General features: G+C 34.5%; 1 protein-coding gene across 1 annotated transcript in view; it reads right to left on the bottom strand.

Annotated features, from left to right (window-relative positions):
• Positions 1-4,647: 4,647 nt before the first annotated feature.
• LOC148610647 (peroxidase-like protein) overlaps positions 4,648-17,994 on the bottom strand; it is a 47,759-nt gene continuing 34,412 nt past the window's right edge. Inside the window, exons 8-12 of the mRNA XM_088543211.1 lie at positions 13,815-13,895; positions 12,562-13,279; positions 12,011-12,180; positions 11,288-11,390; positions 4,648-5,040 (exon numbers count right to left, since the gene is read on the bottom strand). Coding sequence (XP_088399337.1) covers positions 4,953-5,040; positions 11,288-11,390; positions 12,011-12,180; positions 12,562-13,279; positions 13,815-13,895 — 1,160 coding nt within the window. The 3' untranslated portion in view covers positions 4,648-4,952. The remainder of the gene's footprint in view (positions 5,041-11,287; positions 11,391-12,010; positions 12,181-12,561; positions 13,280-13,814; positions 13,896-17,994) is intronic.

Consider the following 17,994-nt stretch of genomic DNA (forward strand, 5'->3'; position numbering starts at 1 on the left):
TAAAGACAATGCAATATAATTTCCTACGGATTATGCATGTGAGTTCTGTAATTAAAAGAAAATACCGTTATCAATTATGTGTAATAATTTGTCTGTCTATATATTTTATATAATTTTTTTCGATAGTTCATAATTGTTTCAACTGTGTGATGCAGCATCACCCGGTCCAAGAGGTTAACCAGCCTAACGAGGCCAGAGAACAAGTACTCGAGTCTGATAAGACCAACAAAACCGCCACAGCAAGTGGCAGTGAGAGCACAACAGAATTCACTGTGTTCAACACAATACGGGATAATTAGCTTTTATTCCCGAAAATGTTTGAAAATCTCTCGGTGTTCTACTAACGTAATCTTGCAAAATTTTCTTGATCATGACAAAAATCATAGGTATCTTGTTTCCAATCAATCGAGTTTTAATTTCTTCATCCTTCTGTTCTAGAAAAAACTCAAATTATGACAAAACTCTTCTGAAAACTGGTGCTTAAAATTTTGGTTCCAAAGCTTAGTAATTTCCCTTTATAAAAGGCTTTGATGCAAGCTTTCATAAAGGTGAATGTGTTACATATATGACGTTCTCGCACTTGATTTAAGCCGAAGAAAAGTGTAAATATTACATAAATGGTGCATGTACACACTAATAAATCGATTCGACAATATTATATTATGTTAACTTCTTTGCAATGCAAGAAACACCCACTCCTACACGTCAATGATCTTAAAATAGAAAACGGGAATATCCTTATATTTCAAAACTAAGGGTCAACATACCAAACTGGCAAGAAGATAAAACTCATCAAGTTTCTATGACATGTTTGCGTACCAATAAAACGAATAAGATTATCTACTCACGCTGGTTCATTTATGCAGATTTTTGAATGCAATTGATCCAGAGTTATGAAATACAAGCGCAATAAACTTTATGTAGGACTATTTATGCGTACGTTCTTAAAGCTCATTGGTTGAATATGTGGTTTGTTAACTTACTAATGATGATATTAAAGACAATGCAATATAATTTCCTACGGATTATGCATGTGAGTTCTGTAATTAAAAGAAAAAACCGTTATTAATTATGTGTAATAATTTGTCTGTCTATATATATTATATAATTTTTTTCGATAGTTTATAATTGTTTCAACTGTGTGGTGCAGCATCACCCGGTCCAAGAGGTTAACCAGGCTAACGAGGCCAGAGAACAAGTACTCCGGTGTGATAAGACCAGCAGAAACAGCCACAGCAAGTGGCAGTGAGAGCACAACAGAATTCACTGTGTTCAACACATTGCGGGATAATTAGCTTATATACCCGAAAATGTTTGAAAATCTCTCGGTGTTCTACTAACGTAATCTTGCAAAATTTTCTTGATCATAACAAAAATCATAGGTATCTTGTTTCAAATCAATCGAGTTTTAATTTCTTCATCCCTCATTTCTAGAAAAAACTCAAATTATGACAAAACTCTTCTGAGAACTGGTGCTTAAAATTTTGGTTCCAAAGCTTAGTAATTTCCCTTTATCAAAGGCTTTGATGCAAGCTTTCATAAAGGTGAATGTGTTACATATATGACGTTCTCGCACTTAATTTAAGCCGAAGAAAAGTGTAAATATTACATAAATGGTGCATGTATACACTAATAAATCGATTCGACAATATTATATTATGTTAACTTCTTTGCAATGCAAGAAACACCGACTCCTACACGTCAATGATCTTAAAATAGAAAACGGGAATTCCCTTATATTTCAAAACTAAGGGTCAACATACCAACCTGGCAAGAAGATAAAACTCATCAAGTTTCAATGACATGTTTGCGTACCAATGAAACGAATAAGATTATCTGCTCACGCTGGTTCATTTATGCAGATTTTTTAATGCAATTGATCCAGAGTTATGAAATACAAGCGCAATAAACTTTATGTAGGACTATTTATGCGTACGTTCTTAAAGATCATTGGTTGAATGTTTGGTTTGTTAACTTACTAATGATGATATTAAGGACAATGCAATATAATTTCCTACGGATTATGCATGTGAGTTCTGTAATTAAAAAAAAATACCGTTATCAATTATGTGTAATAATTTGTCTGTCTATATATATTATATATTTTTTTTCGATAGTTCATAATTGTTTCAACTGTGTGGTGCAGCATCACCCGGTCTAAGAGGTTAAACAGGCTAACGAGGCCAGAGGACAAGTACTCCGGTCTGATAAGACCAGCAAAAACCGTCACAGCAAGTGGCAGTGAGAGCATAACAGAATTCACTGTGTTCAATACATTACGGGATTATTAGTTTATATACCCGAAAATGTTTGGAAATCTATCGTTGTTCTACTAACGTAATCTTGCAAAATTTTCTTGATCATAACAAAAATCATAGGTATCTTGTTTCAAATCAATCGAGTTTTAATTTCTTCATCCTTCTGTTCTAGAAAAAACTCAAATTATGACAAAACTTTTCTGAGAACTGGTGCTTAAAATTTTGGTTCCAAAGCTTAGTAATTTCCCTTTATAAAAGGCTTTGATGCAAGCTTTCATAAAGATGAATGTGTTACATATATGACGTTCTCGCACTTGATTTAAGGCGAAGAAAAGTGTAAATATTACATAAATGGTGCATGTATACACTAATAAATCGATTCAAAAATATTATATTATGTTAACTTCTTTGCAATGCAAGAAACACCGACTCCTACACGTCAATGATCTGAAAATAGAAAACGGGAATATCCTTATATTTCAAAACTAAGGGTCAACATACCAACCTTGCAAGAAGATAAAACTCATCAAGTTTCTATGACATGTTTGCGTACCATTGAAACGAATAAGATTATCTGCTCACGCTGGTTCATTTATGCAGATTTTTTAATGCAATTGATCCAGAGTTATGAAATACAAGCGCAATAAACTTTATGTAGGACTATTTATGCGTACGTTCTTAAAGCTCATTGGTTGAATGTGTGGTTTGTTAACTTACTAATGATGATATTAAAGACAATGCAATATAATTTCCTACGGATTATGCATGTGAGTTCTGTAATTAAAACTAAATACCGTTATCAATTATGGGTAATAATTTGTCTGCCTATATATATTATATAATTTTTTTCGATAGTTCATAATTTAAACCGAGGAAATGTGTAAATATTACATAAATGGTGCATGTATACACTAATCGATTCAACAATATTATATTATGTTAACTTTTTTTTGCAAATCTGTTTCTTGGTTAAGTGTTAGTCTCTTATATATCCAGACAGTAAATGTAACATTGTATGAAAAAAAAAAACGCTGATTTTGAAAATTTAATTTTGCTATTTGAACAATGAAAATTAACGAAAAAAGTCAGGATTTCCTAATTTCACTTAGGTAAAATGTGGAATATTTCATTGAAATGCACTGAAAATTAATATTTAAAGGGCAGATAACTCTTTCAAATGTACTGAAAATTTTCAGAGCGACGTCGTGTTTGGTATAATTGCGTTTGCTGAGATTGTTTCACTACTTTTTGCGTAGACCCTACTGATTTACTACTGTCTGGTCTTGGTTTCTGGATAACATTCTTTTGATTTCCGCTAAAGTCTTGATTCCTTTGAATATTGTTTAATATTCGGCTCTGTTACATGATAATGAAAAAACTCACAATTTATTTCAATTCCAAAAATACTTTTTGAAATATTTCTGTAGTTATGTATGAAATTGGGAGCATGTCTAGAAACATCCGCCGTGTTGCTCACAAAAAATAATGTCAAGGTAGACGAATGAGGAAAGGAAAACTATGACTCGTTGAACAAATCAGTTTTCATGGCGAAGATGGATACACCGTAACGATATACGAGTTCATGATGACGACCATAAAACGTCTGTAGTGATGACTTCAATCTTATAGCAACATAACCCTGTTCCAGAAGCATATTTTGTTAGAATTCTAGTGCAATACAAAATACAAACATCATCATCAATTAAATCAAATATAACATGGATTTTCCGTTTCAAAAATATGGGTATAATAATAATATATCATTTGTAATGTTGTTCATTTTCACTAAATTAATAAGACATATTGACCAAAGAATGTATTACAGGGACAAAAACCAGATAGGAAAAACAGACACATTATATAAAATAACAAAAATAATATGTACAAAGCAACGAAAGTAAATGAGCTAGTCAAACTTTTCTAAACTTGGAAGCAAGGACCAGGTGTACTGATAGGGTAAGCATCCTAGAATAACGTTTCTAGTAGCTATTGAAAACAACATTACGCGAATAAGTTGGAATTTCCGTTTTGTTCCAGAATAAACACGGACAGTTACCGTATAACTAGATCGTGATATCTCGTCAAGCAGAATCATTCTCTTTATGAATATTATTCTGCGATGTTTTAATTGAATGTTTTACTGACACGAATCTTTCGCCAAATATTGTTCTACGATTGTATGATGAAATTGGTTCCAAGATTTGTGGTGTGCAGAGTTTGAAATGTTGCGATTTAATGCCGTTTATAGAAAAGTAAATACGGATTCAGACAGGATATTTCCTTCTAAGGAATGCATAGTATAAAGATGTTATTTGTGTAACTCATCATTTTTATTGTATACCAAGTTATGAACATGGAAATGGAAAAAGGAAGAACGCAAACAATCAAAGCAGTTTAAGTTTTGTGCTTTATTATTTTACAACACGCATAATTTAGCGTTAAAAATTTATACACATATCATTCGTACAAACCATTTTTTTCAATCAATTATTTGATAGGTATCAATGAGCCAAGCATTTTATTTTGTGTAAATGCCATGAGTGATTGATAATACAACATAATTTTTAAAATAGGGTTAAACTTAAAACAGACTGCTTAATTACTCTTTTAAATGACTTTGTAGTTCCCAACTGTAAAAAAAAATCTTATATATGTAAGAAATATCAGCCCACCAAGACGAAGTAAAACTTGATTCTACCACCAATCTTCCATTGGGGGTCTTTCCTTCCATAGACGAAGATCAATACCCCGGAAAAATGGGCAAGGGATACGTCGAGCAGCACTGCAAATAGACAATTACAGTATAAAATTGCAAAAGAAGAAGAATTCAAAAAAGAAGAAAAAATCGGTCAATAACAACAACACAGGTGAAAATACAGGTGTCAGTTACACATATTCACACAATAGCCACGGTACAGCGACCGCGAACACAAAAATGTCTAATATGAATAATGTAAACAATATAAACAATCAATAACAGTTTGGTATGACTGACCCGCACCATATGTATAGTCAAGTACCTATGGTTCCGTTCCCTTAGCAGCACTTATGTTCTAGTCCTACTACCAATATGCTTCCTAATACAATCCCAGGGTTTCACCAGGTTTCGCCTATAGCAAGCGCACAGAAGCCGCCATGGGTAGATGAATTGTTTAGACGGATGGATAATTTTGATAAAAAAAACTTAACAAACAAGACCAGATTGATAAACTTGTGACGACTATAAATGCAAAAGTTATTTCGCTTGAAGAAGGGTCCAAATCTTTAGATTCTAGACTTGAGCAGGTCGAAAGATGTACCCAACTCGTAAGTGATGACTATGATAATTAGAGAGCAGAGGTGCAAAACTTAAAAACAGAGGTCGAAAGGTATACGAAACGTGTCGGAGAGGACTTTAATAAACAGAAAAGCGATCTGCGGGAACTTCGAACTGAAATAGAAAGCATTACACAAAAATATGCGAGATAAAAATAATAATAAAAACAAACTTGACGATGAAGTCCGTGCGTCACTCACCTCGCTACAAAAAGAAAATGAGAGATTAAAAGAAAGTGTTCTTGATACCCAAATGCGGGCTATGGCCAACACTTTGATGTTTTACAATATTCCTGAAACGAACGATGAAAACTGCATCGCGGTGGTTACGGACTTCCTGGAAGAGTAATCAAGGGAACCAAGGATATAGCAGTAATCAAAAGAATATAATCCAGGCAGACCAGACATGGAAAACAGACACATACAACAAAGAACACACAGTAACTAAAATCATACATACGAAGTAACAAAAGTAAATGAGCATCTCGGACTCCACTAAAAACTGGGAGCATGGACCAGGTGCACCGGTAGGGTAAGCGTCCTCTGCTTTTCTAGAAACACCAGCCGAGTTGCTCATAAAAGTCAAGTCTTGGGTAGACAAACGAGGAAAGGCAAACTATGACCCGTTCAATAAATCAGTTTTCATGATGCTGATGGATACATCATACCAATCCACGAGTTCATGATGACCACCATAAAACTTCTGTAGTGAAAAGTCATCACGTTTGTCGTAAAGTTTGGTCAATAGTTTTCCTTTACCATCGATTTCTAAGTGTAGGTCAAAATATGAGGCTGACTTCACAGTGTCTGTAGTATCCTTTATCTCAAGTTCTTTTGGGTAGATGCAATGTATCAAATCACCGAAATTAGGATTGTTTAAAGATAGTACGTCATCTATATGGCGGAAACTGAGATTGAAGGATCTAGCCAAACGATATCCTTTTCACACAAACTGGTTTAAGGAGTCTGTTGAAACCAATATCCAAAATGATGGCAACAAGTCTGTATAATGATGAGGTGGGGTCAGAAACAGGAGTGTCAAGATTTGTTTTGTAAAGGGAGTGTAGTAGAGTGAGAGGTATAGAATAAAGTTTGGTTCTAATGTGATGAAGTCCAAGAGGTTTTTGTATGAAAGGAAGGAGACCATCTATGGAGACGTCATGTAACTTAGGTGACGTATAGTGGCGATGGCCATGACTCCTTTCCCGTCTTGGATTTTTGTCAAATAAATTCATCACATTCATGCTATTGTTATATTGGCTTGAAAGGTTTCCTATACTTTTGATGTTGTCATTGCATCCGTAAGGTATTGCAGTACCTCGTCTGCGTATCCAGTACTCCTCTCTTTCCCTACGATAGTTTTTACTTAGAACGGGACTGTTCGTATGATGGTAATTTTTTTCTAAAATACGAACTTTCATGGAGAGGATTGAATGATCTTGTTGATTAAAGTGTTGATAAACTGTCGGGAATTTGGTGGTGTTAATTCCCGAACGATGACCGCACATTCTTTTATTTAATCGTTCTTGCGTTTCTCCGACATATATTAAACCACATAAGTTGCATTTTAATCCATATATTAAGTTTGTTGATTTGCAACTTAAGTCATCGTGACTTCTTGTATGGAAGGTTTTGTTTGTAAGGGAACTGGAGAAGTAAGGGTCGGTTATAAGAATGTTGCATGCTTTGCAATTTTTAATACCACATTTTGATGGTTCGTCATCGTTGTAGTCAAATATATCCTTTAAAGTGATGAAACATGGTTTGATTATTTTAAAATAGTCAGAATTTTTGTATTGGAACAGATGGTCTGCAGACTGAACGTGTGATTGGGTACTTTTATTGGTCGGGGCACTTTCCATACCAGATGTGACTGTGCCAAGAATCCAATCTGGGGACACCACATACTTACAAGACAACAGAGTGTCCGATCTGCTGTCAGGTTCGGACCTTCTTATACTGGGCGACGTCCGAGCCAGTTTTTCTTTCATTCCTCTTGTTAAAACCATTAATTTTTAAAAAAAATTGTATTACTGGGTTGATGATACCCTCGGGGACAAAATCCACCAGCAGAGGTATCGACCCAGTGGTGTGAAAGAGTAATCAAGGGAACCAAGGTTATAGCGGTAATCAAAATAATATAATCCAGGGACAAAGACCAGACATGGAAAACAGACACATACAACAAAGAACAAAAGGTAACTAAAATCTGACATACAAAGTAACAAAAGTAAATGAGCAACTCGGACTCCACTAAAAACTGGGAGCATGGACCAGGTGCACCGGTAGGGTAAGCGTCCTCTGCTTTTCTAGAAACACCAGCCGAGTTGCTCATAAAAGTCAAGTCCTGGGTAGACAAACGAGGAAAGGCAAACTATGACCCGTTCAATAAATCAGTTTTCATGATGCTGATGGATACATCATAACGATCCACGAGTTCATGATGACCACCATAAAACTTCTGTAGTGATGACTTCAATCTTGTAGCAACATAACCCTGTTCCAGTGGCCTATTTGTTAGAGTTGTAACGCGATACAAAATGTCTGCGTAGTTTTGGCAAGCTTTTTGTATTTATGACTTTACAGAGTTTTCCGATCATGCTCCGCTTGAATTTTCGTTTAATTTACCATCGGAATGTACACATAATTTACCTAATGTTCATAAATACCTAAATGGGATGCAAGCAATAACAAGGCATTTGTACAATTACTTCCGCGACACAGAGACGATATAATGGCGACCACAAATAACATATGTGATGCATCCGATATGCACGAAGCCGTTCAAACACTAAGTAAACTCATATTTGATTGCGCTTTTTCTATTTGCGGTAGAACTGTTATAATGAACAATACACGTGCTTCGCGAAAGAACAATAATGATTGGTTCAAACAGGAATGTATGCGTCTACGTACCGAATTTCATGTGCGTCGGAACTTTTTCCAGCGCTATCCTACGGATGCTAACTGCGAACAGTTCGGAGCAACCCAAAACCGTTATAATGGTGTAAAAAGGAGGGCAAAAACCAACTTCAATCGCAGAAAAGTTATAGAACTCGCAAAAACTAAATTTTGGCCAGCAGTGAAACCGAGGCGCAAATCTAAGGGTCCGGTAGACAGTGACAACCTATTAATACATTTTGAAAATATTCTTGGTGGTAATTCTCCCGATATTTGTGAGGAAGTGCCAAACCTTTTAGAAAATGACCAGTTTCTGAATGATATTCATATTGACCCACTTGATACCGAAATATCCGAAGACGAAGTTTTATCGATGAAACGAATGAAAACTGGTAAAAGCGCTGGGAGCGACAAAATCATCGGTGAAATATTTCTATCGAATCCGAACTTTTTTGCTCCGTTCCTCAAGATACTGTTTAATCATATCCTCAATAATGGACTATTTCCGGATTTGTGGACCCAGAGTATTGTGATACCACTTCCCAAGAGTGGAGACCTCACTGATCCGAATAATTACCGGCCAATTATACTGGTTCGCATCATGTCAAAACTTTTTACTTCAATCTTAACCAACCGCTTGCTTACTTGGGCTGAAGAGGAGGAGATACTGATAGACAATCAATTCGGTTTCCGACCGGGCCGTTCGACAATAAATGCGAAATTCGTTTTACATGGGATAATTTCTCACGTTCTTCAAAACAAACAGAAATTATATAGTGTATTTTTTTGGCTTTCGATAAGGTCTTGAGACGACTCCTGTGGTATAAACTTTTCAAATATGGCTTGAGTAATAAATTCTTAACAATGATCAAAGCCGTGTATACGTCTGTTCGCTTGCGAATCCGGACAGAAGGAGGACTTTCCGATGCTTTTGACAATTTTCTGGGTGTAAAACAAAGGGAACCACTCTCTCCTCTGTTATTCTTATTTTTCATAAATGACACTGCTAACGATATTCAAACAGCAGCAAATGATGCCATTGACTTAAATGGGTATTTGATATACTTAATTCTGTTCGCTGACGACATGGTCTTGTTTGCGAAATCGCCTGAAACTGTACAAGCTCTAATCGACAAACTTTCTGAATACTGCCGAAAATGGAATATATTTGTGAATTCTGACAACATAAAAGTTGTTGTTTTCCGAAATGGATGGCGACGGTTAGAACATCGTTTAATTTTGAAGGAAGCGAATTGGAAATAGTTGACTCCTATATTTACCTGGGAATGTTATTACATTACAATGGGAAGTTCGCTCTCACACAGAAACGAGCGTCTCAGCAAGGAGGACGAGCGTTATCGTCTATAATGAACTCGCTTAAAATCTTATTTATCAATACAAATTGTAAGTGTTTCCTTTTCGACACTATGGTTAGCACAATTTTGAGTTACGCCTTAGAGATATGGGGTTTTCACAGAGCACGTGATGTGGAACTAGTACATAGCCGTTTTTGTCGATATGCATTAAAACTTAGTAGAACTGCTCCTATATCTTTTTTATTTGGAGAACTAGGTCATTTACCTATGTTTATTGTACGAAGAATAAAGATAATTAAATATTGGTTACATTTGTTAAATGATAGACATAATATAATGTATAATGTTTACATTTTATTACTAAATGATGCAAATACTGGTAAAAGAAAATGGGCTTCAAATGTTCGTGATTTGTTGTTTGACCTAAGTTTAAATTATATATATGGTTGAACCAAGAAAACATAAATGTATCATATGAGCACATCAAGTCTCGTACTGTAGACCAATATTATCAAACTTGGAGTGCTAGTATTGCTGATAGCGAAAAACTATGCATATGTCTTACAAATATTGTTTTGAATTTGAACCATATCTGAATCATGATTTTGATACTTCTTTACAATGTAAGTTACGTAGTGGTACTTTGAAGCTACAGTTAGAGGTTGGTCGTTATGGAAATATAGAAAGAGTCAATCGTATTTGTAAATTTTGTAATATGAACTCCATTGAGAACGAATACCACTTTATATCAGTTTGTCCAGGATTAAGACTTTTTAGATTTCGTTTTTTACCAAGATATTATTGCTCATGGCTAAATGCCTATAATCTTAAAACTTTAATTACTGCCAAATCTGACAATTTGATAAGAAAATTATATTTGTATCTAAAAATAGCTTGGAAACATAGAACTGCATTGTTACAGCTACCTTAGCTAGTATTTTATTCAGCTTTGTTTGTTATCTGCCATTTGTTGTATATGTACTATATGTATTGTGCTATATCAATCATGTTGCTTATGCAATAAATATTCATTCATTCATTCAGTACTATTAGACCTGTTATTATTGTATTTTTGACTACTTTAAAAATGTATTGAACAATAAAATGACAACACTTTCGTACATACAGGATACTCGTGATTATTAAATGAGGAAGTGCTCTTTGAAATACACGTATAGCATGTAGAATTCCTCTATATTAATTTCAGAATGAAGGCCTTTTCTTCAGAACATTTCTAAGCCCATATTTGAACATCGACGAAAAATAAAAACAAAAACAAAAACAAAAACAAAAACAAAAACAAAACAAAACAAAACCAGTTTTTAGACCAGATAAATGATGTCTATACTGCATGGAACAAAACTATTAGATCTAGAGGTTTTTTTTAAATATTATATGTTTGCATATGTAAAGTTAACACCTTCAGGTTGCTTTGATTTCATTTTTTTCTATCTGATAGCGACAATAAACATATTGTGAATCAACAAAGGAACCTACCCTGAATTTGGTGACACAAATGCATTTACTGGCATTGCACCAGTGTTTATAGTCCGGCAATATAGGGCCGACAACGTCTGGCTTTTAATCTCCCTCAACTGAGCTGCAAACATGGAAGCAAGTTAAAAATAATATAGTTTTGGTTGACATAATATTTTATATTCATTGAAATTATAAGTTGGTAAGGACTTGTATTTATTATAAATGTTACGCATTTTACATTTCATTGTTGCGTCAAAAAATCAACTTTTATAGGTTTATTTTATCGATAACACTATACTGGTTGAGTATTTATATAGTTACATTATTCCCTTTCCCTTCAACTCTCGTCACGTGACTCCGTGGTATCACGAGGATAGGTCCTCGTCTACCATTTAAATGCATGGGGATTCGTCATTAACATAGCACTGAGTTCAAAATAAAAGCCAAATATCTTTGTTTGTGTAAAAATACTGATAAAACAATACAAATATCGAGTTCAGTTCTTAGACTACAAGACAAAAATGTTCAGTAAAGCATGAAATATAAGATTTTGCATTGTGATGCAGCATTTCGATTTCCCGGACGTAAACATTAAAATGCAGATCGGTCTTCGGATTTTAATGTGTTCTACATCGGAAATTCCAGAACAGAAACTGAAACTAGAACGAGACTTACAAACCCTATTGATGTTTGAAATTTGACTGTTAGAATGTGTTAAATGTACCATAATTTTAATCTTACCAGGATTAAATCCAGTCTGTTCAAAATTGTTTTCGTAAAAGAAACGATCACCCGTTTTATATGATTGAAATTGAAGTCCAATAATACATCTAAACGTGGGTCCTACAAGTGCTCCGGGTGCTCTTCTTTCAGAAAGGCCTCCAGCAAATAGATCTATATCATCTGGATGCCTGTATAAACAGAAATCACACACTGTCGGACCTCAACTAAGACCTTATTATTTTAGTTTTACCTAAATAAATTGGTAAGAAGTTTATTTTTTTTTCACATCTTACTTGTTTTAATGAGGATAATAAATTTAGAATTGTATTTAAACATCACATTGAATAAGTTTAAGACATGTATATTTACATCGTCGGTAGTTATAAACGGAACCATAAAGAAGCAAAGTCAAACAAAAGAAATACACAAAATACCAATCATTTATATTTCAAATTTCGAAATGATGTACATGTGTTTCAAGGAGTAACCTCTCAGCAGCATTAAAGTTACATGTAAAGAAAAATAAATACAATTTAAAAGATAATAATAAACTGTCTACATAAACGTACTTGTAGACAGATAGCAGTGCTTTTGCAGTCTTTGGTGAATGATCAAGCAGCCCTAATTTTCCAACTTTAAAATGATAGGCAGGCTCAAATCCACAGAATTGCCGCCATCGGTTATATCCCGGAATTCCATGATCCCTTCCTCGTTGAATGTTCAATGCACTAAGGTCAAACCCGTTACCGGGTTTTGTTTGAAATAATCTGTTTCTGATAGCTGGGGTTAGAAATTGGTCAGAAGCACTCTTGAACTGAGATGTCATCCAGCGCCCTATACCATCTGGTCCAAATATTTTCTTATCTCGAACAAGCTGGGTTCTAAAAAAGTGATCCTCAAGGGCTTCTAATGCTTTTGGTTGCAGATATTGATTAGAAGAACCAACAAACTCACCAACTAGGGAATGCCCAAATCTAAAAGCAGCAGCCCCAAATGCATTTCTTGTTGACGGATCTGCATATATATCATAGCTCGTGCTGTGACCAAATGGTGTGCTATTTAGGCCGAAAAACTTCATTGCTTTGGGACCAAGTATAATTGGAAGGTATTCGGTATAAATTATGTGTTGATAGATGCCTGTCAAAATCTTTTTTGCTTCTTGGTATAATCTCTCCCCATCCCAATGGGAATTTATCTTGTGAAGACCTTCAACAATATTGTTGTGCTCACGGAGAAAAACGATATGTATAACTGTGAGCATCGGAATTTCTGAAGGTCTATTGTCACCTTCAATAAAACGAAAATCATACTTTAAACTAGTTGTGTAAGAATGTACGTGCCACGACACTCCTTTGAGAAATTTAGCCCAGTGCGTTTACATGTATGATAAGAGCTGTTGGTTCAGACATCAGACTTTAAAAACATTTAAAACGTAAACCATTTTTGAACTTAAAAAAAAGCATTTTGCTGTTATTTAAGGATATGTTATTGAGAAAAAAAACTCCACTATGTGCTTCTTGTTATGAGAAGCTCAGTGTTCGAGATAAATATTTAGCTTGTGGCAGATTGTTGTAACGTAACCAGTTAAAGGTAACTTGATCAGCTTGTGATACATGACTTTTTGGCAATGTGCAATTTAAAAACTTGATTTAACAAAACACTGTGGACAAAAAATATTGACAACTGTTAACTTAATCTCAATCTTATATCATCAACAAAATTAAACAAGTGAAAAACATAATTTTATATTTAGTGGTGTTTCTGGTATACACGTCGCGGTCATTAAATCACCACTGTACTTTCTGAATTTATAGTCATTTACCTGTCTTGAAACAGTCTATCAAGCAGTCTGTCCCTGGTTCACCATCAGGTAAAATTCTGTTCTTTCCTTCTAAAAGTCTGCCTACAAATCAATTATACTATTAGGTATAATCTCGATGTTGATGCTGGAAAGCTTATTGAAAAGTATGTCTCACCTGTTGAAGACATTTTGGTGATCTCATAAGTTTTTTTTTCTACTTTATATGTAGGTAATACGCTGTTGCATTTATTGCGTTTCACCATATCTGATCGTTTTATATATTTTACAAAGCTCTTCAACTAGTGCCATCAGAACGGTAACATAACGATTTTAGTATGAACCCAGATTAATCTCTGGGATGCTTATTCATGATATAGTGACATTAAACGATACGTTTGTTCATTGATTAGATCAGTCGTAATACACTCCCTGAATCAGTCAACATACCAAATCACACGAAACACGGAATGAACACAATACACGGGTACACAGAAGGTACACGGAAAGCCAAGGAACAAGGTTTACGGTACATGGTACGCGAGACAGACACCGCACAAGAAAAACGAAATTAATTTGAAATGGAAAATAAAGTTGTTTTAAGTAGTTTTGTTTTACATATTTTGTAACAGAGTAATAAACATGTAGTTGTATAAACTTATAAATGTATTATCAAAGTTGATAAAGATATATACATCTAACTATGCCAACCACAACCCTTAAAGCCGGCAAACACGAAAACAATGTATTCCACCTCAAACAGAACGCCCATGCAGCCTCGAATTAGATTTGTTGAATATATTTTATCAAATAATGTGGATATTTGTCTATTATTTTATTTTGAAATAAAAACTGATATTCAATGAGTGGTATTTCCATAAACCCCACGAATCCGCCACTCAATTACTCGACAAGCGAAATATCTCAAAGCGTGTGCCAATGGTGCGTGAAGAAATATGATATAATTTTCATTACTTCATATATATGATTTACTGGATTAAGTCTGAATGGTTTTGAACATGGGCATACAGTACTTGCCAATTGTGTTCTAGCTATTTAAATAACACTATAACAATTAAGTTGAAAAAACTAGCACTTTCCGTATATCTGTTACAACCTTCATTTCGTGCGTTATAAAGCTAGAATTTCGTGACTTCTTGCATGTAATTTGACTATCTTTTTGGATATAAAACCAGTGAAATTCAAAAAAAAATCTTTCGCAACACAGTCAACCAATCAACTGCACGACATGAGTGAAGCTGACCATCAGCTGACTGTTCCTTTACTTGGTCTTTAATTGTCGTTTTCGTGCTAACATACATACTCAATACTGTTAGAACTATTTTGCATTTATATATGATATGTGTAAAACATGACGATACTTAGGGGTATCTTAAAGCTATCATTTAGGATCCATCACGGACGGTGTAAAGCAACAAACTTTTTACACAGTCCCCCGGCATGGGCATACCCGTGAATGTGGGTCATGGTGTATTCGGGGAAATTAGTTGTCATGTGACCACGTTCAATCATTAAATTCATTGAAAGCATCGCACGTGATTTTAATGTCGATCCGTGACCTAGTGATCTAACTGTGATCTGCACGCTGTACAGCCTAAAGCATTTGTTGAATCTTTGACCAAGCAAAATACTTTTTGGGATAAATCAATTCTTTCTAGTGCATGAATGGCACATTGGTAAGACAGCTTATTGGTGCATGCCAGCCAATTGTTGAGAAATTTTCAGGCAAGGCCACAAAATATAATGTTATTCTTGCGATCACCATTCTAAAACACTGTAGAGTCGGAAGGTAGTGATTTATTTTTTTTTATTTAAATTTTGATATGAAACAATTCATAGTGACACCAAGTCAGTATACAATGTAAACCAAATCTGCAAAGACTAAACATGAAATAGGCGTAGTTCACGGCCTAATCCCTTTTGGGATCTAGCCCTGCAGATATTTGTTTTTGTTTTTACGGTGTTGGTGAAAACAATAACAAAGAAATATCTCAAGCGCTGAATTCCGAAAAGGATTATCCACAGGCAACAGCACACTCCTTGTTTTTCAATCTAGAATAGAACAAAAAATCTTTGGCTTTATATTATCATGTCATATTGTGGGATCCCTCATTACCATCAGTTTTAATAGATATCTTGGCATGAATACATATGTGCTGGTTCGCAATTTGGTTATCTTACCACATAACTTTCTTATTTATTTTAATTTTATTTCATATCTTAATTTTGCTAATGAGGCAGAATGTTTCTCCTCGCCTTTGCTAATATGTTTTTATAATTTTATATATGTTTTATTTTTGTAGCAATTTGATATTACTTAATTGATATTTTTATATGCAGAATTAATGATTTCTTATTTACAGCAAAACAAGCTCGGGTTCTGAGCTTTGTGTATCTAAATGCGTAATAATTATGTCTGTCAGTCTGTCTGTCTGTCTTCAAAAAAATACATGTATATCTCAAAAGCTGAATCCCAAAAGGGATTATCCACGGCCAAGAGCACACTCCCGGAGTGTGTGTTTACAATCGATTATAAATATAAACAATCAGTATTTCTAACTCTTTTTTCCCATCTAGAATAGAAAAAAATCTTTGGCTTTATTTTCTTTTATTTCTTAAAGACAGTTTAATTATTTTATTTTCAAGATCACAAATAAAAACTTTTGGGTAGGACGTCTGAAGGAGGGTCAGTAGGGTGACCGGAAACAGAACATTTTAGGCTTAAACGGATGGTCTATATATTACTCCAGCAGTGTTAGAGGTTGTCCGGCAAGCTATTTCCTGACTTAGGTAAGGTATGGATAAACGGAATTCCAACCTCTTACATTGTAGGAGAATCCATATGAGGTTTAGGTTTAGGGTTTTCAAAAGCGGTTCTGAAATCGGGCAATATCTGTCTGCGTCCAAATTTTGCCCTTCGGACAATACCAGTATGTGTCCACATTTGTTATGAAATAACAAATCTCACAAACTGATGAATAACTTCATTATAGATGTTACATAAGGTAGTGTAAATATTCAAACTTTTTGAAATAAAAAATGTTGTTAAAATACTTGGCTCAGTTATTGGTCATCGGCTTGTCATATTGGACTTCGGTTACGTTTCAGTCTAATATGGCTCACCTCGGACCAATACATGTAACTAAGCCAATAAGGAAATACTATAATATTAAGGTAAAAACAAATACCGATTTCCTCAATAACAGAGAAGTTTTCTTGTGTTAACAGCCAGAAAAGAAAATGAAGATTCATCTGAGTTTTAAAGTTTCGCCTCAACATCATTTGCAATTGTAGCTGCCAATTTGGGCACGAAAGAGAAGATGATTCAAAGACTTTATTTAATAACTCAGGCACAGAGTGCAACATGAGAATACAATACAGCATTTTAACTACAAACATATATACATTGATAAAGAACAAAATACAAACACATAAAGGGAAAAAACATGGTTAACAGAGATGGTACGGTATTACACAAATAATTTGCTCAAACTCTTCAGAAAAAAAGATACATTTTTCAGATGTTTATCATTACTTCCTTGAATGTTCCCGGTAAACTGACGCGAGACACAAAATTTGAGATGACTCCTTCAAAACTGCTTTATGGACGTCGATTTCCTGACTAGTGGAAGTTGTGATTTGTTAACTGTGGAACAGACCGAACTAGTTTGTAGACGCGTCTATGAATATATCAAGAAAAGTAAACGTTTTCTTCTAGCTTAATAGGTGTTAAATATTTGGTATTGAAGACATTTTCATCACCAATTTGGACGCCATCGCCGTCATTATCATCGTCTTCATCGAAAAAAACATCTACATGTATATACGGGTGTATTTAGTTTTATTTTTCATGCATTCTTTTGTTGATAAAATGTTTATAAACTTGTACATGTTTGTCATGGTCGTACTATTGTTAAATGTGTTATATTGGAGAAGACAACATAAGTTGGTGTAACTTGTCACAGATGCATAATGATTATCTTATAAGTGATACAATATGTTTAAAGTGAACTCTTTCGGACTTTAAATTTGTTCCGTTAAGAAAGGAGTTCGGTTTACCCAGATTAGAATACATAAAAATTGATACAGAGCAATTTAAAAGTGTCTGGTTTAGACAGGTTTTCGGATTATTCAGGGTTCAGTTTAGACAGGTTTCACTGTATACATGTACTTAGAGATCATC

Source organism: Perna viridis, chromosome 8 (assembly GCF_037379345.1).
Source record: "Perna viridis isolate PV_CMFRI_1.1 ecotype Kerala chromosome 8, ASM3737934v1, whole genome shotgun sequence".
NCBI lineage: Eukaryota > Metazoa > Mollusca > Bivalvia > Mytilida > Mytilidae > Perna > Perna viridis.